This window comes from Halteromyces radiatus (assembly GCF_025201355.1).
Source record: "Halteromyces radiatus strain CBS 162.75 chromosome Unknown BX664scaffold_1, whole genome shotgun sequence".
NCBI classification, from domain to species: Eukaryota; Fungi; Mucoromycota; class Mucoromycetes; order Mucorales; family Cunninghamellaceae; genus Halteromyces; species Halteromyces radiatus.
This window is the reverse complement of record NW_026251687.1, coordinates 3,349,279-3,372,595: the sequence shown is the minus strand read 5'-3', so window position 1 is coordinate 3,372,595 and position 23,317 is coordinate 3,349,279. Positions and strand designations below refer to the sequence as shown.

Sequence of the window (23,317 nt, the reverse complement as noted above, 5' to 3'; positions counted from 1 at the left end):
TTCTTTTCCTTCTTTTTCTTAAATTCATATTTTATACCATGTCTGATATTGATACTGAATCACAATTAGAAACATCTTCTTCCTCCCTCATCAAAAGTAAAATAAAACAAAATGAACAACAACAAAAAAAAAAAGGTTTATTTTCCTCTGATCTTTTTTTTTTTTCCCTTCCTTCCTTTCTTTCTTAGATATTATTGAAGACCTCTTTTCTTACAATACTATACGCAGAAAACGAATTTTAGAATATTACTTTTTTGAAGATGCTTCTTTATCATCACCAGTGATGAGTACAGAAGGTGTGATGAATATTCAATAGTAAGTACACTCACCACTCCCCAACGCCTGTTACCCCCCAAAATTATCGTCATAATTTGAGGTCAGGTGTGATTACATATGCACCTCCTGCTTTATTAACTTTGTTTATTTTTTTTTGTTTATTCTAGTGTTTACACTGTGTGGCAAGCTCTCAATCGACAAGAACCTATTATTACCAATATAGTCTTTGATGGGTAAAATAAAATAATAATTCACCTACCGATAATAATCATTTTTTTCACATGTATTTTTTTTTTTTTGTTTTGCTTTCTTTCTATTACAGGAATACAGCCGTCATACATTTAATTCAAAACATTTCTCCTCGTATCTTTCCCTCTTTTATCAAGTTACAAGTACCATCTCTCACCACCTTACATTTTCGGGAAACTGAACAAGATAGTGGATTATTGAAGATTTATAAACAAGAAGATAGTTGGACTTTAGAAGGTAAAAAAAAAAAAAAAAAAAAAAAAAAAAAAAAAAAAAAAAAAAAAAAAAAAAAAAAAAAAAAAAAAAAAAGAGAGAAAATTATTTTGTATGACGGAAATCATATGAAAGTTCCTTTTTTTTCATTTTTTTTTTCTTGTTATTGAATATATTATTGATTCTTTACTATTTTGGTAATCCATTAGGTCTTATACAATCCGTACCATTGATATCATTTTGGTACAATCATGTGCTAAGAGTGGTAATGGGTAAATTGGTGACGGCCACTGGTGATTTATTGGATGCTGCTTTACAACATGCTCAAAAGATGTCAATGCGTGGAAGGGAAATACAACGCTTAGGTCGTGATCTGGCTATTGAAAACATGGAGAAATTGGATGAGTACAGGGCAAATCTACACGAAAACTATTTGGAAGGTGTTCGTGGATGGCGGGAAACTTATATAGACGACGATATTGACGATAATTTCAATCCTCATCATTCAGCAAAGGAACGTGGCAATTTGATCGAAGGTATGGTGATTTTGAATGAATGAAACCCTCTCTCTTTCTCTCTGTCTCTCTGTCTCTCTCAATGGTCAATCAAGTCTTCTTTTTTTTTTTTTTTCTTTTTTACTTTCCTTTTTTATTATTCTTATTAGTTATTATTATCTATTGTCATCATTATTATGTGTTACCTTCTCCCCAACTTAGTTATACCATACGTTCCTTTTTATTCCTACCTTTGTGCTTTTGTTACTATCCACCCATCTACTTATTTTTTTTTTATTATTATTCTTATTCGTTCCCATCATCATCATTATCATAAGCATACCATCAAAATAAATCAAATATATATATATATATATATATATATATAATAAAATCAGTACTGTATTGTTTTTTTTAGTTTATTAAAAAAAAAAAAAAATAGAAACCGACTATAATCTATTTTCTGTAATCTATTTTCTATATTGTCTATCAGATTGTATCCAATGCTAACAACTAATATCCCGTTTGCTTGCATCCTTGGGGATCCAATTTTGTTCATAGCCAAGTAGATAGTCCCAATGAGGATTGACGTGTTTTTCGGTTTTGTATGTCCAGAAGAACCAACCATAAGTAGAGGATTCAAAAGCAAACATTTGACGTGAGACAAAACTCATCAAGAATTGCTTGTAATCATCATCAAACTTTGTCCAATCTTCCTTGTCACCACATTTGCAATCTTGACATACAGCAGGTAGCTTTTTTCCATCCACTTCCAGAGTCCCTTCATACCTTGCTCCTAATCCAACACCATTCAAATATTTGCCACAATCATTTGTTGCTACTGAGAATTCACCAACCATGGTGGGCCCTGCATTTTTACTTGCTTTTCTTAAATCATTCAACCATCCAGTACAAGGGAAATTGGCTTGTTCATTCCTAGGCATTGATACCAATCCTTGATCAAAGATGAGATATGTATGTGTTTCTATTCGTCAAATAAATTTAGGATTAGATATCATCCTTTTTTTTTTTTATTTATTTATTTACATACCTAATATAACATGATCATGTTTGTTATCATTAAAGAATCCATCCCACGCACCTAATCCTAAAAAGCCTTCATGATAAGTAAGCAGAGGACCCTTGGATTTGTCATCTTTTTCAATATTGCGTAAAGCAGAATAACTTTCTTGATACCATGATTTAACTTTGTTCTTGTCCAAACGAAAGATGGCAGGTTCATTCAATACACCAAAAAGAGGAGTCACTGGAGCCCATTCAGGTTGACTAAAGAAACTAACCAATTCCTTGACGATTTCAAGAGTAGCAGCAGCATTTTCATGACCATGAGTACCATTTAAAAATCCAACAGCACCCATACGACCAGAGTGATTCCATCCATTTTGAGAACCAGGAGCAGTATGTAATTCTACCATCACACGTAATCCATATTTACGAGCCCATTGAATTCCTCGTAATAGATAGCGGAAGCTAAGATGAGGTACAAAAGGTTCATCTTGTTGTTGTTGATTGGTTTTCTTGACGGCCCAATGCCCAACAGGGATACGAACGTGGTTGAGACCCATTTCGGCAATCTTCTTAAAGTCCTTTTCGGTGATAAAAGTTTCATAATGATGTTCCAATTGTCGTTTCGCTTCAGTTGGTCCCAATTTTTCGCAAAGAGTCCATTCATCTACAACATGATCCGAAGGTTCAAATTGATCAAATAATCCAGGTGTGATAAAAGGTTCAATCACAAGCCAACCACCCAGATTCACACCACGTATCTTGTCCTTGCCTCCATAATCAAATTTTTCAGATAAAGCTGGCGTCATATCATTCACCCTAGCTGAATTATTAAATTTGTCTTTGCCATAAATAGTGTCATCGCCAGCATAATGATTGTCGTAGCTTGGTTCACCATATTTCCCATGATCACCTTTTCCACTACCATTGGACTGAGACCCATTGGCTTCATTAGTTGTAACCACTGTCGGAATCACTATCGCACATACCACTATCACTGCAAGAAGAATTGAGACTAAACCAACAGTTCGTTTTCCTAGTCCACAAATACGCCATTCAGTTTGTTCTAAACCTTCTTTTTGTTGGTGTTGCTGTTGTGGAAACTTTTCATCCATATCATCATAATGGTTGTAAAATTCTTTTGCCGGTGTAGGTAAAGGATTATTATCTAAGAAAATATAAAGTTCCATTAGTCCTTGTTATTTAGTATATTCTTCAAACTTTACTCATTTCGTTCATAAAACTGTATCACAAAAAATGTACCAGTTGATAGTTAGTAATCAATATCAACTAGAAGAAGAAGAAGAAGAAAAAGAAGAAGAAAGGAGAGACAAGGAATAACAAGTCGCCATGAACCAGAACAAAAACCAAAAGAAATAACAAATAAAAAATCAGTATTGAAAAGAAAAGAAAAAAAAAGAAAAAAAAAAGAGCGAAACCAAACGAGGTAAAAAAAAAAAAAAAAAAAAAAGGATTTTTGATGCAACGGAGAATGAATAAGGGACGCGTCTACTTACTGCTTATTTCATAAGACTATTTTGGTTTGCAGGTGATAAAAAGTGTGATTTGCATTGTATTGATCGTACTAAAAAGAGAATTAAAAAAAATGAATAGAAAGAGAAATATGATAATTAAAAGTCTTTTCTTTTTTTTGATACTTACAACCAAAGTTTAAACGTCGCAGGCTTTTGCTACCCGGATTAAGGATACAAGCATAGAAAGAATGGAATGACGCTAGACTTATGATTTGCCATAATTGTCCTCAACTTTTTTTTTTATTCATTGGAATTATTCATTGAATCACTTTTGATAGCCAAGCTTTCAAACGATCAAATTATTGATTTAGCTAGGATCATTAAGAAGAGATTATAATAAAGAATAAGAAAGCTTCTATTGGTATCATCCATCATCAATCATCCATTTCCATAATAAAAAAAAAAGAATCACCGCAAATATATTCAAACCCCAATCAAGTCTCAGAAAAAGAAAAAAAATAACGCGCTTCGCATGGAAAAAAAACCAGTAATTTTTTGACGTGAAACTTTTTTTTTTTTTTTTATCTTTCTGTCCCTGATCTTTCGCCATGGTAAATCAGAATTTCAAACTTTTATTATTATTATTATTAGTTTCATTTCAATGACTTATTTTTTTTTAATTATATACAACATAGTCTAGAAAAGGCGTTTCTGCTGAAGAAAAACGAACTCGAATGCTGAATATATTCCACGAAACGGTAAAAAAAAAAGTGTATACAAGACAATGATAGTTTCTTATAGAAGAAACCTTTTTCTATTTATACTATAGTGTGAAGTATATCAGTTGAAGGATCTGGAAAAAATAGGACCCAAGAAAGGAATAAGTATGCTAAAAAGTGTCTCCATTCATTGTATGTCCAACAGGCCCTTTTTTTTTTTTTTCTCTATAGATGCACAGTCTGTCAAAGATGTTGTACAAAGTCTTGTAGATGATGATTTGGTTATTACGGATAAAATAGGATCATCAAACTATTATTGGTCATTTCCTTCAGCAGCAACACAAGCGGTAATCAACATCAAAATAATTTTCATGTTCTTACTCTTTTTCTATTTCTATAGATAAGAAATGAAATCGATAATTTGCAAAAAATGCTGCGGATAGAAGAGGCCAATATGCATCAACTAGAAAAAGAAATGGAAAAAGAACAAGAAGATCGTGAACCATCTGTAACTGATAAAAAAAAATAAATAAAAGTGATGATGTAATATATAGACTCAATAATTATATCATATAGGATGATCGAGATACTCTCTTAGCAAAATTACAAGAAACTCTGAATATACAAAAGGAACTGGAACAAGAACTGAAACAATATACTGACTCGGACTCGGCTAATTTTGAATTAAAAGGTAAAAAACATTTATTATATTATATACCGAATATCAAAAACCTTTTTCTTTCTTTCGTTTTTGAATTATTTATTTTAGAAAAAGCGAACCAGGTGGCAAAGGAAGCCGTGAATAGATGGACAGGTATAAATAATACTATAAATGTAATGATTACTAATTTAACTTTTTTTCTTATATATGTATATATAGAAAATGTATGGGCCATACAATCTTATTGTGTCAACAAATTCGGAATGGACCAACAACAATTCAATCAAAACTTCAACATATCTGATGATTTTGATACCATAGTCTAGTTTCGACACAGTTGTTAAAATGCGGAATTTAAAATTATCTATCCACTTTTTTTTTTTCTATTTCTCACATTATTCCTTTTGTACATATTCTCTCTCTCTTTCCTTCTCTCTCTCTATATATAATTATCTCACAATATGTCAAATAAAAGACTTTCATTTGCCAACTTTCCAATACCTTTTGATCATCCTTACATACTTCCAACACTGGTTACTACAATGACAGTGTCCGCACTCGCTTATTATACCCTCCAAGCATCACATCACAGCGATATGATAGAAGCACTTCGAAAACAATCTATGCGAAAACGTCGTCATTTACATCGTCCAGAAGATCGATATGCAAGTTTACAAGTAAGTTTTTTTTTTTTTTTAATTCTTATTATTATGTTATTGATAGTCATTCTTTTATATAGATCGAGACAAGGTTTGTCAATCCCTTTGACTCATGGCGTACACCTTCTTGGAATGACTACTTACTTTATTGGATCAAACATTCTTGGAAAAGACTAACAACTAGATATCCGGAACCTAAAGTAAATCTCAAATTGATATATTGATAAAGTACTTACCCTCTCTCTCTTTCTCTCTTGATATTTATAGGAACTTGACAGTCTACTACCGATGAACAAACCTGAATTTGATCAAATATTTTCTTCTATTTCTTCTCATTCACCGCCTTCTTTGACTGAATCATGGGTCCAAATTGACAAGGAAAGTAGTCCGGCATGTTCAAAAACTACATTTACTTGGCTTGGGTAATACTAGAGAATGATTTATGTAATGATGAACCTAATTAATATTGTTGTGTATATAGACAATCCACTTGCTTGGTCACTTTGGACGGTCTTACTATCTTGACAGATCCTGTATTTGATGATTCACTGATGTCTAAAAAACATACTCGTTCTTTTCCTTGGAAGTTGCAGGAATTTCAATCCAATGTTCACATTGTCTTGATCTCTCATGATCATGCTGATCATTTAGGTAATTGAATTGAAATCAAATAATTTGACATACTGATTTTTTTTTTTTTTTTTTTTTTTTGTTCTCCCATCATTTATCTTATACAGATGAACATGTGGTGAATATATTAGGAAACTCGGTTACTTGGTATGTTCCACTAGGTCTTCGTGATTGGTTTGTCCATCATGGTGTAGAAAACGTAAGAAGTAGATGATCATTAGCTATTATTAGCACTATTTGATTCACACTATTGATTGATAATATAGGTCATTGAATTAGATTGGTGGCAAGAGGTACGACATAAGGAACGTCCTGAAGTGATTATTGCAAGTGTACCTTCCATGGTATGTGAATAAGAAAAAAAAAAAAGGATAGTATCCGTCTATTTTCAACTTTGATTTTAATTGTCAACTCATATTTTTCTTTGATTTTAGCATTCTAGTGGTCGCTGGTCCATGAACAAGAATAAGTCACTATGGAGTAACTTTGTTATAAAGTCTAAAGATGAAAGCTTTTTCTTTTGGTATGTATATAAGAAGAAGAAGAAGAAGAAAAAAAAAAAAAAGGATACACAAATTAACTGTTTTTAATTTCTTTATTGAACACGTTAGTGGTGCTTCAGGATATGATAAGGATTTATTCAAGGCTATTGGAAACGTGTATGCACCATTGACTTTGGCTGCCTTACCTATTGGAGGTTTCACACCCAGGACTATGAAAAAAGCACTTCATATGGACCCATCGGAAGCAGTCAAGGCACATCACCATCTTGGTTGTCCTACTTTATCTATTGGTATTCATTGGGGCACGTTTATACCATCAATGGATGAATCATACTTGGAACCACAGCGTATTTTGCAACAAACGTTGGAAAAACACCCACTACCTTCAACATTATCTGCAATCTCACCTCCATCGGCTACAGTATATACAACGACAGAAAATGAATCCATACCAACGTCATCGCTAACCAGCAATACCAACAAGTCTGAACATATTGGAAACAATGCTAGACGGACACTTTTTACAACAACTTCTTTGGGAAAGACTGTCTTTGTGGATAATCTTGACGAAAATGGATACAACCTTTCTTGATATTGCCTTATGATCGTTTTAATATTATACTTTCTTTTACCCTCTCCGTTGTCTTCGTGTTAGTATCTTTTTTTTTTATTCCTGTTTTTTATTGTCGCTATAGGATTATAGTGTATAGTTCTATTACCTTGTACCGCAGTTATCATATTATATTTAATAAAGATATTCTTCTTTACCTATCGCTTTTTTTTTTTTTTTTTTTTTTTGGATGATCTTGATGAACATATACAATAATAAACTTTCACAATCATGCTACTGATTTCTTCTCTTGGTAACATATATAAAGCAATGCCATCCATTACATTGTGAACAAATAAAAAACAAATGGTATCGACAGATGAACGTCAAGAGAAATGATATCAACATGAAGAGGTTTTGTCTTATTGCCCGAAAATCGATATAATATAACGAGTGATATAATAACTGAGGAAAAAAATATAACCACATAGTTTATTAAGATACAAAAAAAGAAGAAGGGAATGAATCATCGATTGACATAATGTCGTTCAATGATTAGTAAAGGGAGGATACACTATTGCTGAAAATCCCACGACCAATTCAAAATCATTATCACCACCGTTATCACCGATCATTTTTATATAAGTATTAACCAAAACCTTAAACTGAATATACAACTCTGTGGGTAAAATAGATTTGACCATATCAACTATAAAAAGAACGAATGATCATAAACTGCAGTCCCCCTGGAAAATACTTATCATTCTAAAATCATGACTTTAAACCATGATGATCATATTCAGCATCTTCGACATACTGTCAAGGTAGCTAAACGTGCCATGTCTATGGGTCGCCATCCATTTGGAGCCATCCTTGTTGGACCGGATAATCAAGTGATTGCTGAACAAGGAAACATTGATACTTTAAATCATGCTGAAAGTACTCTTTGTAGAACTGCTTGTAAGAAAAAAAAAAAGATCATAAAATATTAGCTATACTTATCTTTTTTTTTTTTTTTTTTTTATATCAACAAGATTCTAATTACCCTATAGATTATTTACAAAAATGTACGTTGTATACATCATTTGAACCTTGTGCCATGTGCTCTGGAAGTTGTTATTGGGCAGGTATTGGTACTATTGTGTATGGTATGTCAGAAAAAAGACTACTTGAATTAACAGGTAATAATGATAAAAATCCTACAATGTCACTTCCTTGTCGTGATGTTTTTTCTGCGGGTCAACGACAAGTTCAAGTAATAGGTCCTTTTCCTGAACTTGAACAAGAAATAGTGAAGGATCACTTGAATTTTTGGTAGTGATAGATTTTTTTTATCTTTTAATATATGCTAAGTTACTCAATAATAAACGATCCTCCTTTTATAGATGATGATATGATATGTGATGGTATGTGATGATAATATGACGATATATGATGATGGATGCATAGATGAATGATATGTGACGATGATATGATAGGACAACAGTGGATGACAATAATAAACAATGATAAAAAGATGATTCTATTTAAATAAGAATATAAAATAAAAGATACTATAAAACAATAACTAAAAGACTAAACTATTGAACAAACTAATATCCTTGATAAACAGTTGGATAAGAGAGATACTTTTACTAATATTTGACTTGCTATTCTTTATCCAGTATAAAACCTATTGTATTCCCAGTTGATCTTATTGTGTTTCCTATCATATATCTATCTACTGTATTTTCACATAAAGGATAAAAAGCCAGGAAAAAAAAAAGATTAGTTCATAGTATGAGAGACTAATAAGAAGAAGAAGAAAAAAAAAAGGAAAGAATAAGTATAGAAGTATAATCTGTAAAGAGTGACTTTTAAGTACATGAAATAGATTAGTAAAGTATCATTATGTATACTTGAAACTTACAATTTTCAAAGACTGATTAAAAAAAGAAGCAGAAAAAGCAAAAAGAAAAAAAAAGTGAGAGCGCGCCAATTTTTTTAATTTGTCCACTTTCCACTTTTTTTTTTTGTCCACCAGAAGAATTTTTCTGAAAAAAGCATATCTGACCCAATTCAAAGTGGAAATAAAAGTGACGACATTTTTTTTTTCTTACCACCAGAGTTATCGGGTCTCTTTTTTTTTTGTTTTCCTATTCTTGTCAGTTTTGCCTTCTACTCCCCTCTCTCTCTCTTCATTACATTCTCCTTCCCTCTCTCATTCTTTATAATATGCTTCTCCAAACAGTATTACGAACTCGTACTCCTTTACGTACCACCATGATGAAGACAGCATCTTATTCAGCTTTAAGAGTTCAACCCACTGCCAAATCCGTTGCTTCTCAAACTGAACAAGCACCAAACCGTCTAGACACCTGGGCTCCTGATCAACGTCCTAAGAAGGATGCATTGGTTGGTCCTCGTTTTGAACAAACTGACTTGTCTACTCAAGTAAGTCGCCAAATATATTCTTTACTATCCCATCATATATATATTAAGCTCTTCCTTTCTCTTTTCTTTTATTATTTTTATTTTATATAGCCTAATCCTATGGCCGCTATCGATCTTATTGCTGAAGAACCTATTCGAATTGTCAACCAACGTATTGTATCTTGTGATGGTGGTAAGATAGTGTTTTTATAAAAATAGTCAACTTGCAGGTCGTTACAAAGACAAAGATGTTTATTTTTCTTTTTTTTTCTTTTTTTTCTCTAGGTGATGCTGCTCTTGGTCATCCCAAGGTTTATATTAATTTGGTAAGGATTGTATATTATTTTGTTGCTATATTTTTACAAGCTATTTGGATATAGAAGGGTTATGTTTGATTTAGTAATATCTTTTATTAATCCTTAATCATTTTTTTTTTTTTAGGATAAGCCTGGTGCTCATGCCTGTGGATATTGTAAGTATTCTTTTTTTTTTTTTTTTTGGTTTTTACTGATAGTGATAAGGATTATTTTTGAAATATATTGTTTAACTTACCTTGATTTCATTATCATTTTTTTTTTTTTTTTTTAGGTGGCATCCGATTCCAAAAACCTGAAGATCATCACCATTAGATTGTTTATATTCGTTCATATAATAAAGTATACATCCGCCTATCTTTGTCTTGTCTCAATATTTAAGTATCTTTTATCACTTGCTTGGGCTTTATATGATGATGGTGGAGGTGGCTTGATAGGGAATGTGATGATAGTATGATTTCTTTATATGGATGTGAAAGTGTATATGTTTACGATGCTGGATTGAAATCTCTTGTCATATAGTATAGAAAATCATGGATTAAAGCAAAAGAAATAAGTAGACCTATGTGGGACAAGGTCCTCCTTCCTTTTTTTTTTTTTTTTTAATGAAGGCGTCCATACAATTATTATTTTTACCCATCACCAATATCACTACTTCTTAAGAACAATTGAAAATGAATATCTACCAACAAACCCCAGTTTTATATATCTCTTGGATTTTGGGCTTGCTCTTACTCGAACTGGATAGTTTGATTACGCCGTTCTCCCTTAGTTTTAATTTATTGATGTCTCCCCTATATATATATATATCAGGTCATGATTGAATAAAGATCTTAAGGCACAAATCATTTATAATCTCTGTAGTTTACTTAATGTTATTATAACAGTATGAAGTAAACTTTTTGTTTCTTGTGAAATAGCATGCATAAATCAAATTGAAATACCGAATGTAGTTTTTTTATTAAAGAAGATGTATAGAGTGACATTTTCATCAATTTTATTTTCGTCATGCATTTGAGTTATCTGATAAGAGGATCATCGATCATTTTTTGTCAAAGTTATTGGTTTTCCATTACCTTGCCAGACTGACTGGGTAGTGGCGACAATCGAGTGATTCGGTCATTGAAAACAGATCTCCCTCTCTGGGGAAGAAAAAAAAATATACGGTAAACAAATGACACCTGCCAAAAAATCATCTCTTTTCATTTCTTTCTTTCTTTTGTTCTTCTTCTTCTATCTGTAAACACAATGCTATTTGACGAACGTGAAGAAACCCTAAGAGAGGTGTGTGCACTTGGAAATACAAAAGCTGTGCAACACTTTATTCATGGTGGTGTCAAAATCAACTCCCAAAACAAGATGAACGGATGGTAAAATGACCAAAAAAAAAAAAAAAAAAAGAATAGAAGGAGAAAGTACTTAATAAATTTATTTCTATATTCGTCTTTCTCCCCCCTTTTTTTTGGTTATATAAGGACTGCATTACATTGGGCAAGTCATCGTGGACAAGAAGATATTGTACGACTATTACTTAGTAATGGAGCCGATCCCACCATCAAGACCAATAAAGGACAAACGGCATTGGATCTATGTAGTGATCGATATCCCAATATATTAACCATGCTTGAATCACAACAAGTAGAACGAACGTCTATTGGACCTGAACCTTCCTTACCCATTGTACCTGCTTATATGAAAGAACCTGATTTGGAAAAATCCTGGTTGATGCCTGATGAATTCTCAGAAAACAAAATAGATAAAGTGATTCGACAGGAAACAGCCAAAGATATGTTGAAGAACGAAGGCGACAAAAAATCAACCGCGTCACCCACTTCTCAAACGTCAAGTATAAAACAAAATAAAGATCAAGGTAAAAAGAAGAAGAAGTTAAAAAAAAAAAATGAAGGCGAACTTACTGATTCTTTCTTTCTTTCTTTCTTTTTTTTTTTTTTTTTTTTTTTGTGGATTAGAAAAAGAAGTACTGGTTTATTTGAAAACAAGATCTGATGATAGTATCCTTGGAAGTGTATTTTTAAAGAATGAAACGATGACAACAATTATTGAGCAACTGAAAGATGTAAAGTGAAAAAAAAAAATAGGATGATTAATGAAGAGAGACTAACGTATATATATAGGAACTGGATGATCTCCCTGAAGAATTTACGCTGGCTCGTCACAATGGAAAACTGAGTATTCCTATCAGTAGTAAACAGATGACCAAACAGTTTATGGACCTATTCCGTGGCGAAGACGATGTTTTAGTAATAGTACCTTCCTCTTAGTTTAGTTTTCAATTTAGCAATAGTTACAAACATTTACAGTGTCTCCAAAGTTTTTTTGTCAGGTCACAAGAAAATGCTTTTCATGATGTTATAAAATAAAATATCGGTGTTTGCCAAAGTGGATGTCTCATTACCACTTTTTATCTCTCTAGAGTATATCAAAACACATTGACTGATGATTGATGATGATACAGTATATTAATCATTCTCTTCTTTTTTTTTTTAAAAAAAAAGAAAAACTCCTTTGGTGTTTCCAATTCAAAGTGAATAATCAATCTGTATACAGCAACATATATAAATTATGTTATCACCTCTTAGGAGGATGTGTTTAAATACAAGTAAGTTAAAATAAATATATAAAAAAAAAAATGGATATATTAACTCAATATATTTTTTTTCCTATTATTCAGAATCTCTTACATTCAATGGAACTACTGCCAATCCTCTTCTTCTTCTTCTTGTATTCAATTTGGATTATGCGTCAATGTCATCTATTTTTCTATCCTTATTATATATTTTATTTCCTATTTTTGTGATATCTTATTTTTGAATTCCGTCATTTATTATTGAATAAAGTGTATAAGGTTTATGCCAATAAAACTATCGGATTTTTGATCATTTTATCATCTTTTTTTTATTTTCCTTTATTTCTCATTCTTTCTTTTTTTTTTTTTTCCTTTTATTTCTTCTTCTTCTTTATTTTTACCTTTTATAGGTATATATTATTCTTAATGACTTTGTTTGATAACATTAAGCAAGATGGTTCAAAGGCTAATCGGCGTCGTATCATTAACGTGACTCACCAAATACCTTTTGAAATTCATCACCAACCTGGCCGTACTCCTTCACCTTGGTACTTCAAATCACGTAGACATCATGAAGCTATGAACGGTGGTATTCATTCTTTGACTGAACATGGAACTTGGGATATTGTACATATTGGTTGGATAGGACAAATCCAATGGCACTCCGGTGAAGATACTATGACACGTCTTTTGACTGAACAAGATAAACAAGAACTACGCAATGAACTCTGGCAAGAACATCATTCTATTCCTCTTTTCTTAAACGCTGAAAGTATCCAAGGGCATTATGATGGTTATTGCAAGACAAGTACGTAGGTAACAAGGTTAAGAATAGAAAGATAAAGGACAACTAAAAAAAAAAAAAAAAAAAAAAAAAAAAAAAAAAAAAAAAAAAAAAAAAAAATGATCATACTAACGTCTTCTTTTTTTTTTTTTTTTTAGTGCTTTGGCCTTTATTGCATTACATTATATGGAATAACGCAACCGATGGAAGACTAGAATCAAAACAATGGGAAATATATGCAGCCGTCAATCAAAAATATTCGGAGCTTGTGATAGATTGTTATCAACCTGAAGATGTTGGTAAGGGGATCTTTTTTTTTTTTCCTTCTGTTGGGGGTGTATGAGTCACATGCATGATCATTTTTATCCAATTATTTATATTTACTGATTCCAAAAACTTTATTTGATCTACATGCTTTTCTGGATTAGTATGGATACATGATTATCATCTATTGCTCGTTCCACGTATACTTCGAATCAAGTTACCAAAAGCAAATATTGGTCTTTTTGTACACTCTCCATGGCCTACATCTGAAATTCTTCGATGTTTACCAAGTAAATTGGATCAATACTACATTGCTCTGTTTTAATGAAGTATGAAACTAACTTTTTTCTTTTTTTATATAATCAGAACGACAGGAAATTCTTAAAGGAATGATGGGTGCAAATCTGGTTGGATTTCAGGTACAAAAAAAAAAAAAAAAAGGACAAAAATTACTTTTTACTTACAGTTTTCCTATTAATTTTAAATTCTTGGCTATTAGACCTATGGTTATGCAAGGCACTTTATATCAACGTGTACAAGAGTGCTTGGATACGAAACAACACCAGAAGGAATCTATGATGATGATGGTTATTTCTGTTATGTGGGGACCTTTCCAATTGGTATCAACACAGTTAAGGTGGAACAAATGTTAGCACAACAACATACTTTGAACAAGATGAAAATCATTACTGATATGTACCCGGATAAGAAGATATTGGTAGCAAGGGATAAGATTGACTTGGTCAAAGGTGTTTTACAAAAGTTAGAGGCATTCGAAAAATTTTTATATCTTTATCCTCAGTGGCGAAACAAGGTTATTTTGATTCAATTGACGGATGGTTCAGCTACTTTATCCAAAAACGATGATACTGTCAAACTGGAAAACAAGATATCAGCAATGGTAGCTCGAATCAATGGCGTTTACGGTTCTCTAGAATTCACTCCCGTGTATCATTATCATCATCATGTTCAGGACGACGAATATCATGCTTTACTCTCAGTGGCCGATGCAGGTCTCATCACATCAAATCGCGATGGTATCAACACAACAGCATATGAATACATCATTTGTCAACAAAAGAGAGCGAGTCCATTAATTGTATCAGAACTGACAGGCACCGCAACCTCTCTCAGTTCAGCCCTAATTGTCAATCCATGGGATTTATCTGGTGTGGCAAAAGCAATTCATGATGCACTCAAGATGTCCGACATTGAGAAAATGGCAAGACACCGTGTAAGTATACATCATATCTTTCTGTCTATATATAAAATGATGTTTTAAACATTCATGATTTTTTTTTTTTTTTTTTTTTTTTTTTTTTTTTTTTTTTTTTTTTTACATGACAAATAGCAACTTCTGTATCATGTCAAGTCACATACTGCTGAATTTTGGGCAAGATCTTTTGTCAAGCGTCTGATGGAATCTATAGAACTTTCGGAACAATCAAGCAACACTACTCTTTTGACTGGAGAACAACTATTACCAAGATATCAAAAAGCGAAGAAACGACTCATTTGTTTGGGCTATGATGTAAGATTATTGAAGTGCCTGTCTTTTACATGGATGAAAAACAAAGCTATATATCAATTTAATTTTGTTCTCTTTCTAAATATAGGGAATATTGATACCTAGACAAAATCGACGAAAAATTGGAGCAAGTATACCAGCAAAAACAACACTTTTATCTCTACAGAAACTATGTGATGATCCACGGAATATTATTTGGGTGGTTTCTGGTCAAGATGAACTTACTTTGAGCCGGTCTTTGGGCAGCATCAAAGGACTTGGACTATCTGCTGAAAATGGAGCCTTCATCAAGTATCCCAACAGTCAACGATGGATTAACCTTATGCAAGATGTGGATATGGAATGGAAGAATGATGTGATCGAAATCTTTACTTACTACACGGAACGGACGAGTGGCAGTTTTATTGAACACAAACGAAGCTCAATTACATGGAACTACTTATTGGCTGATCCGGTATATGGTGCTTTTCAAGCAAAAGAATGTCAAAATCATCTAGAACATGCCATTTTGTCAAAATTACCAGTGGAACTCATCATTGGTAAGAAGAAGGTGGAAATACGACCTCGGATGACAAACAAAGGGGAAATCATCAAACGATTATTGAGCAGCAACAGCAATACTAAGTCTTCATCATCTTCTTTACGAGCAACGACAATATCACCGATAACAGGATCGGCTTCATTAGATGATCAGGTCATCGATTTTATTTTATGTTGTAGCACTTCTGAAGATATGTTCAAGGCAATCAAGAAACTAGGACGACAAGACGCAATGTCTGTGATGGTTGGTGCCGAAGAAAAAAGGAAGACATTGGCTACGTGGCATTTACCTACAGCGGATGATGTGAAAAATATTTTATTAGACATGGCCAATACTCTGGATACTTGATGTATATAATTTAGCAACCGTTTACGTGTCTTTATAGAATGGATTTTTACTTTTTATTATCATTATCAATAAAACCATGGATTTTACTGTTACTATTACTGCCTACTGTATACTTCTTTTTTTTTTTTTTACTCTTTCATATTTGTGTCTTACAGCGATAGTAAATGATTAGAATACTATATGGAATGATTATAATATCTTTATCATTACGGAAAAAGGCGAATACTTTGACAAGAAACCAAAATATCAAGTTATTTCTTACTATCGAGGTCGTCTTTAATCTGTCAACCCGTCGGAAAAATAACCGAAACGTTGATTTGATACTACAAACAGAATCATCATTTAAAATTTAACTTGCTAACATTGAGAGAGCACATCATCATCATCATCGCAGTAGGTCAGGCTGTCAGTATGGGATCAAGTCAGTGGTTATTCACTGATGAATCATCGGCAAGATATAAAATAGGGGCAATCCTTCCAACCCCTTGACTGAAAAAGAACTACAACTGGTAAACATTCGTTTAAGTGAGTGTTTGTATATCAAAGTAAAGAAAAAAAAATAAAAAATAAAAAATAATAATCCATCTTACTTTTATGTATATCCCCACGGTCCTTTTTTTTTTTTCTCCTTCGTTTTATCTAGTACGTTTACTCGGTTTATTTTAGTTTCTTTTATTATTCTCTCTTTTTCGTTAGTACGCTGTCTCTCTTTTTCATTTTGACTCTTCTCTCTCCTCCTCTCTCTCTCTCTTTTTTTTTTTTTTTTCTCTCCATTGATTTGGATGTTATTTGATTATTAAGTTATACCTTCTATCCTTGTACCATATAACAAAGTTATAAAAAAAGTAACCGGACTATGCCATCATCGCCCTCATTGTCATCTTCACCATCATCATCACAAGCACCACCAGTATCATCATCATCACCACCGGCATCATTACCATCATCATCGGAAAATATCGAAGAAACTCCTGGTAAAAAGAGTATATCCAAACCATCGGAAGTACTTCGAGTTGATACGAGTAATCTCAGAGAAGCCACAGCGTTAAATACATCACATCCGGTATCCTCCTCCTATCCTGTCAGCACCGCCCCAATTACAAGCAAATCAAATCGAGAGAAGAAATTCCACGATGAAAAAATAAAAAACAATGATGATGATAGCGGCGGTGATGATCTTCCTCCTCATGATGACAAAGTGGATGATGAGAATAATAATATTAAAAAGAAGAAGAATAACAATAATAAAAATACAAGCGAAGCGAACTTAAAGAGACGTCATACACAACAATCTACCGAGATAAAACTACCTGATGCGATACCACCAGAGAATCTTCGTCGCACCCATTATTTAAGTGTTGTTTCGGAGGCTCCTAAATTACCCAACAAAGAAAAAATAAATCAAGCAAGTTGCTGGACCATCAGTACGTGGATACTCACATGGTGGGCTCCTCCATTTATGTTACGTGCTTTTGGTAAAAAAGAATCTCCTTTTTTTTTTTTTTTTTAGCATTGAACTTTTTTTTTTTTTTTTGAAACATTAGGTCTTCGAGATCGACATATGCAGCAAGCTTGGAGAGAAAAAGTAGCATTAGTACAAGTGATTATAGCATTATGTGCAGCTGTAGGATTTCTAACATTTGGATTTAATGCAGCAGTATGTGGACGACAACCCAATCGGATTCGAACCAACAATGTAGCACCAGATCAGATCATCATTGCTGGACGAGCTTATGATTTGAAAACATTTCGACATCCTACTCCTTTTACTAATATTCCTGGAAGTGGTGATTTACAAGAAATGGGTATTGGAGGCAAAGATTTATCTTTTTTATTTCAAACAGTCAACCATAATTGCAAAGATATTTTAATACCTGTTGAAGCCGATGATGACAAGGGGAATGTGATGAATTATTTTCCTTGTGTTCCTATTGATTTAAAAAATCCTGCAGTGAATGGTACAGATAATCCGGAACGTAAAGGTTGTCATTTAAGCGTAAAATCAAGACGATCTCTTAGACGATTGGAAGTTGTAGGTGATGTTTATTATAATTGGACTGATATCCAAAAACCTGGAACAAGTTTAGTAGCATTCAGTGGGTAAAATTTTTATTTTAAAAAAAAAAAAAGCGCTACTTTAATTAACTTGAAGATATAAGTAACTCCCTATTTCTTTCATTTTTCCTTTTTCTTTTTCTTTCTCTTTTTTTTCTTTTTTTTTTTTGACACACTATATAGAAATGTACTCGATCTTTCTCGTTTGAATTATTTAACACCCAATATACCATTACCTCTACGTATTGCTCAAATATTTGGTCCTGGTAGTGCTTTCATTGGACGTGATTCAACTTACTGGTTAAGTTCAACTGCTGACCGACTTAAACTTGGCAAATGCTTGACAGATATTCTCAAAGTAGGTGTCTTGGATTCTAAATCAACTGGTTGTATTATCTCTGATATTGTTCTTTGGGTATCTCTTGCTGTGATTCTTGGTGTTGTCCTTATTCGGTTCTTTTTGGCTTTGATATTTGGTTGGTGTATCTCATGGAAACTTGGAAGTATACGTGAAGAAACTGCTGACGAACGACGAAAAAGACAGGATGAAGTGCTCCAATGGGAAATGAACAATGTAGAAGACATGCATTATCCAAAGACAAAAAGTATCACTTCAATAGATTTACCGCGTCCAGACGTAACACTATTGACTGATGATGGACGACATTCTCAAACAGACAACTGTGGAGGCTCAATTTCGGTGGAAATCAATAGTACCAATGGTAGCAACATTAGTACCTCTAGTTTCAGTGCAACAAGGTCTTTACACTTTCAACAACAGTTACCACCACCACAACAATATACACCGAAAAACAAACGACGTTTCTTACCCACAACCTCTCGGTTCACACAACCTCAATCTCCTGCTCATGGATCACGTAGCGCTGTATTTGGATCATCTTTTATCACACCAGAAAGTCCTCTTCGAACATGTTTTACACCCTCTTCACCAGGTCATGGACAGTATTCTATCGACTCACAGGCTCACAGCGTTGCACATGATACCATCAGCAACCACCATCAACAGCAACAACTGCAACAGGATCGTTACAACTTCAATTTTGATCTGATTCACACATTTATGGTAGTCACTTGTTATTCTGAAGGGGAAGAAGGCTTGCGAACGACATTGGATTCTTTGGCCAACACGGATTATCCAGCCTCACACAAAATGCTTTTGGTTATATGTGATGGAATTATTACTGGTTCTGGAAATGGAATGTCGACTCCAGATATAGTACTCTCAATGATGAAAGATGATGTTATGCCTAGAGATCAAGTTAGACCTGCATCTTATGTAGCTATTGCTGATGGTATAAAGCGACACAATATGGCTAAGGTATATGCCGGATTTTACCGATACAATGATGATACAAGCAAAGGCGCAACTGTACCTCCTGAAGAACAGCAACATGTACCTATGGTGGCCATTGTCAAATGTGGTACCGAAGCGGAATCCAAGGAAAAGAAACCGGGTAATAGAGGCAAACGTGATAGTCAAGTCATTCTGATGAATGCTATGCAAAAAGTGTACTATGCGGAACGTATGTGTAGTTTGGAATATCAATTCTGCAAGGCAATCCTTAAACTTACTGGTTATCATCCATCTCGTTATGAAACATGTCTTATGGTAAAAAAAAAAAAAAAAAAAAAAAAATGTGTATGACAATCTGAACAACTAAATTCTAATGTATATATTCACGTTAATAGGTTGATGCTGATACAAAAGTATACCCTGATTCGTTGGCGCGAATGATTGCATGTATGGCAAGAGATCCTTATATTATGGGTTTATGTGGGGAAACCAAGATTGCAAATAAGAGTGATAGTTGGATCACTGCCATCCAAGGTAAATAAAAAGATGATTAAAAGGAAAAAAAAAATTTATCCACTCATCATTCATTTTTTTTTTTTTTTTTTTTTTTGGATGATAGTATTTGAATATTATATCTCTCATCATATGAGTAAAGCGTTTGAATCCATTTTCGGTGGTGTTACTTGTTTACCTGGTTGTTTTTGTATGTATCGAATAATCGCTCCAAAAGGTGATAGATATGTACCTATCTTCTGTTCCTCGGACATTGTGGAAATGTATTGTGAAAATATAGTGGATACACTGCACAAGAAGAATCTGTTACTCCTTGGTGAAGATAGATATTTGACAACTCTTATGCTCCGGACTTTCCCAAAACGCAAGATGATCTTTGTTCCTCAGGCAGTAAGAAAAAAAAAATACAAAAAAAAAAAGGTCAACTGGAATTCATTCTTTTATTTTTATTTTGATTAGGTCTGCAAAACCGTGGTACCTGATACCTTTGGTGTATTATTATCTCAGCGACGAAGATGGATCAATTCCACGGTACACAACTTGCTTGAACTCGTACTTATTCGCGATCTGTGTGGTACATTTTGCTTCTCGATGCAGTTTGTCGTATTTATGGAATTAGTGGGTACAGTTGTCTTACCTGCCGCTATCTCGTTTACGATTTATTTGATTGTCATCTCCTTTTTTGTCACACCGGTGCCTATCATTCCACTGATGCTTTTAGCTGCTATCTTGGGATTACCTGCCGTTTTGATTGCTCTTACTACACGCAAAATGGTATATGTCGGATGGATGTTGGTATATCTATGCTCTCTACCAATTTGGAATTTCGTCTTACCGGCCTATGCGTATTGGCATTTTGATGATTTCTCATGGGGACAAACAAGACAAGTACAAGGTGGTGAAGAAAAACGAGAAGATCATGGAAGACGGGAAGGACAATTTGACAGCACTGGTATTATCATGCGTCGATTTGAAGATTGGGCCAAGCAAGAAAGGAAGGAAATGGTTGAAATGCGTGCAAAATCTTCTACTTTGATTCGTGGTTATCCTTCGATTTATTATGGACATTAGTTTTAGTATTATCTTCTCCTTTTTTTTTTTTTTTTTGTGTGTGTGTGTGTTTGTTTGTTTGTTTGTTTTTGTTTTGATATCTTTTGTAGTATATTTGAATCCATTTTATCGTTAATCATTATTAGATAAGCCATCATAGTTCTCCTTTCTTTGAAAATAAATAAATATAACGTTATGATGTACTGATGGAACTATTTTTTTTTTTTTTTTGACACCAAATAGTGTGAGTGGATATTGCTATTTTCATATGGAAGATTGGCAAATGATCAACGTATTATTACGAATAAAGAGACTGTTTTATTATATCATAAAATAAAAAAAAAAAAAAGGATCATCATCATTGACTAAACATTTTTTCATGGTCATCTGCATTATAGTATTCAGGGTATTCATTCACCAAGCGTATAAGTTCTTGTCGTTGCTTTATCAAGTTGGGAGGTAATTCATCATAAACATCGGTAAATAATTCATCCAAAGCAGGTTTTTTCTTTTTTTCACATGCTCTAAAAGTATCCATGACTTCTTTCTTGATCATCGTCCTCCATGCATCATCTTGTTCTTGAGACCAATAGCCTTGACGTGTCATATAATGACGTAAACGAGTAATTGGATTATCCATTACCTGAAAATGTTCCACTTCCTTTCGATCACGATATTTTGATGAATCATCCGAGGTACTATGATGTCCTACGCGGTATGTCATGGCTTCAATCAACACAGGTTTATTTTCTTGAGTAGCAATTTGTCTTGCTGCTTTAGTAGCATTGTAAGCAGCCCAGATATCATTACCATCAATGCGGATAGTGTCCATTCCATATCCTACTCCACGACTGGCAATACCATCCCCTTTGTATTGCTCACTGGATGGGGTGGAGATAGCATATCCATTATTACGGCTAAAAAAAAAAAAAAAAAAAAAAAAAAAAATAAGAGATGAATCATCTTTTCTTTTTTCTTTTTTTTTCTTACCAGATAAAAATAACAGGACATTTTAAAGTAGACGCCATATTCAATCCAGCATGAAAATCACCTTCAGATGCAGCTCCTTCACCAAAAAAGCAAACACTACATCGATCACCAGAGCCTTCCAATTTAAGAGCATAGGCAGATCCAGCGGCTTGAGGAATCTGTGTACCCAATGGGGATGAAATAGATTGGAAATGATGAGCTTCGGAAGTATAGTGAACAGGCATCTGTCTTCCTTTACCACCATCTCCAACATTAGCAAAGCATTGATCCATGCACTCTTCCATCGTAAATCCTCGATACAAAAGTGTATATGCCTCACGATACTGGCCATGTACAATATCAGTAGGTTTCAATGCAGCTGCTACTCCAAGCAATGCCTCTTCTCCGTAATGTGTCATGTAAAAACTGAAGCGTCCTTGCCGTTGTGCTTCATACATCACTTGATCCATAGTATTGAGTTGTACCATCAGTTTGTAAAGATCGATGATTTTCTCTTGAGATAACTCACTTGGTACGTGTTGATGTTGAGGATCCAAAAGTTGACCATCAGGTGTCATAACGCGATAAGCATCCATATGTCCAAGACCATCCACAAATTTCATTTGACTGGTATATCCATAGTTGGATGATGATGACTGATAAGCAATATCACGATCTGTATGATTGACTGTTACCGGATGATTGTATTTTGAACCAGAAATATGAAACTGTCGAATAGCTCCTGTCACCATCATCCTATGCAAATGGTATGAACGGAGGTTTAACCGTGATGATGATGATGGTAGTCTTCTTAAAACGGAGCCAAACATTTATAAACTAGGTATATATTGACTAGAGGAGAAAAGGAAGAAATATCAAAAGGAGGTGGATAAAAAAAAAAAAAGAAAAAGAAAAAGAGAAAGATCGTGAGAAAGAATGGTACAAGAATGGTTTTTATTTGCTAACTAAAGAAAAGAAACCGTGGGAAAGAAACTGTTGGACTTAATCACGCCTTTCTTGTCTTTCAGGTACACTTTTTTTTTTTTTTTTTTTTTAATTGTGCCACCAAAACGGAAAAAGAAATTCCGCTTAACATTTCGAAGAGAAAATCTAATCTACTCAGTGGTGAGATATGAGGTTATCAACAATATCATAGATTACATCATCATCATCATCATCAAC

At 33.5% G+C, this 23,317-nt stretch overlaps 10 protein-coding genes across 10 annotated transcripts; 8 read left to right on the top strand and 2 right to left on the bottom strand.

Annotated features, from left to right (window-relative positions):
* Positions 1-283: 283 nt before the first annotated feature.
* On the top strand, positions 284-1,297 carry BX664DRAFT_254028 (uncharacterized protein; the record flags this gene model as incomplete). The annotated part of the gene is made up of 4 exons (XM_051540345.1): positions 284-315; positions 444-509; positions 599-762; positions 948-1,297. The coding sequence occupies 4 exons, from the start codon at positions 284-286 to the stop codon at positions 1,295-1,297; spliced, it is 612 nt and encodes a 203-aa protein (XP_051405351.1).
* A 441-nt stretch (positions 1,298-1,738) lies between these two features.
* On the bottom strand, positions 1,739-3,067 carry BX664DRAFT_363546 (glycoside hydrolase superfamily; the record flags this gene model as incomplete). Its single annotated transcript, XM_051548381.1, has 2 exons — positions 1,739-2,217; positions 2,284-3,067. 2 exons carry the CDS (start codon positions 3,065-3,067, stop codon positions 1,739-1,741), a joined length of 1,263 nt encoding a protein of 420 aa, XP_051405350.1.
* Positions 3,068-4,265: 1,198 nt separating this feature from the next.
* BX664DRAFT_355161 (meiotic nuclear division protein 1) lies at positions 4,266-5,521 on the top strand (the record flags this gene model as incomplete). The annotated part of the gene is made up of 8 exons (XM_051547790.1): positions 4,266-4,280; positions 4,429-4,491; positions 4,563-4,617; positions 4,684-4,799; positions 4,853-4,960; positions 5,029-5,143; positions 5,222-5,266; positions 5,333-5,521. 8 exons carry the CDS (start codon positions 4,266-4,268, stop codon positions 5,437-5,439), a joined length of 624 nt encoding a protein of 207 aa, XP_051405349.1. The 3' UTR covers positions 5,440-5,521.
* BX664DRAFT_27645 (beta-lactamase superfamily domain-containing protein) lies at positions 5,462-7,683 on the top strand. Its single transcript, XM_051541326.1, has 8 exons — positions 5,462-5,790; positions 5,853-5,972; positions 6,040-6,194; positions 6,254-6,423; positions 6,510-6,601; positions 6,669-6,746; positions 6,837-6,925; positions 7,014-7,683. Exons 1-8 carry the CDS (start codon positions 5,575-5,577, stop codon positions 7,495-7,497), a joined length of 1,404 nt encoding a protein of 467 aa, XP_051405348.1. The 5' UTR covers positions 5,462-5,574; the 3' UTR covers positions 7,498-7,683.
* Positions 7,684-8,001: 318 nt separating this feature from the next.
* Positions 8,002-8,773, top strand: BX664DRAFT_368670 (cytosine/adenosine deaminase; the record flags this gene model as incomplete). Its single annotated transcript, XM_051548592.1, has 2 exons — positions 8,002-8,415; positions 8,490-8,773. Exons 1-2 carry the CDS (start codon positions 8,229-8,231, stop codon positions 8,771-8,773), a joined length of 471 nt encoding a protein of 156 aa, XP_051405347.1. The 5' UTR covers positions 8,002-8,228.
* An 831-nt stretch (positions 8,774-9,604) lies between these two features.
* Positions 9,605-10,765, top strand: BX664DRAFT_322082 (zinc-finger domain-containing protein). The gene is made up of 5 exons (XM_051543420.1): positions 9,605-9,888; positions 9,979-10,060; positions 10,153-10,193; positions 10,309-10,339; positions 10,456-10,765. The coding sequence occupies exons 1-5, from the start codon at positions 9,670-9,672 to the stop codon at positions 10,494-10,496; spliced, it is 414 nt and encodes a 137-aa protein (XP_051405346.1). The 5' UTR covers positions 9,605-9,669; the 3' UTR covers positions 10,497-10,765.
* A 664-nt stretch (positions 10,766-11,429) lies between these two features.
* On the top strand, positions 11,430-12,267 carry BX664DRAFT_254948 (ankyrin repeat-containing domain protein; the record flags this gene model as incomplete). The annotated part of the gene is made up of 3 exons (XM_051540394.1): positions 11,430-11,551; positions 11,657-12,027; positions 12,152-12,267. 3 exons carry the CDS (start codon positions 11,430-11,432, stop codon positions 12,265-12,267), a joined length of 609 nt encoding a protein of 202 aa, XP_051405345.1.
* Positions 12,268-13,126: 859 nt separating this feature from the next.
* Positions 13,127-16,325, top strand: BX664DRAFT_27565 (glycosyltransferase family 20-domain-containing protein). The gene is made up of 7 exons (XM_051541297.1): positions 13,127-13,576; positions 13,711-13,851; positions 13,981-14,106; positions 14,183-14,235; positions 14,316-15,050; positions 15,168-15,347; positions 15,433-16,325. The coding sequence occupies exons 1-7, from the start codon at positions 13,195-13,197 to the stop codon at positions 16,231-16,233; spliced, it is 2,418 nt and encodes an 805-aa protein (XP_051405344.1). The 5' UTR covers positions 13,127-13,194; the 3' UTR covers positions 16,234-16,325.
* A 502-nt stretch (positions 16,326-16,827) lies between these two features.
* On the top strand, positions 16,828-21,234 carry BX664DRAFT_382258 (chitin synthase-domain-containing protein; the record flags this gene model as incomplete). Its single annotated transcript, XM_051549028.1, has 7 exons — positions 16,828-16,875; positions 17,216-17,708; positions 17,778-18,333; positions 18,472-19,918; positions 19,999-20,137; positions 20,223-20,506; positions 20,576-21,234. 7 exons carry the CDS (start codon positions 16,828-16,830, stop codon positions 21,185-21,187), a joined length of 3,579 nt encoding a protein of 1,192 aa, XP_051405343.1. The 3' UTR covers positions 21,188-21,234.
* Positions 21,235-21,524: 290 nt separating this feature from the next.
* Positions 21,525-22,605, bottom strand: BX664DRAFT_254872 (thiamine diphosphate-binding protein; the record flags this gene model as incomplete). The annotated part of the gene is made up of 2 exons (XM_051540391.1): positions 21,525-22,083; positions 22,157-22,605. 2 exons carry the CDS (start codon positions 22,603-22,605, stop codon positions 21,525-21,527), a joined length of 1,008 nt encoding a protein of 335 aa, XP_051405342.1.
* Between the last annotated feature and the right edge of the window lie 712 nt (positions 22,606-23,317).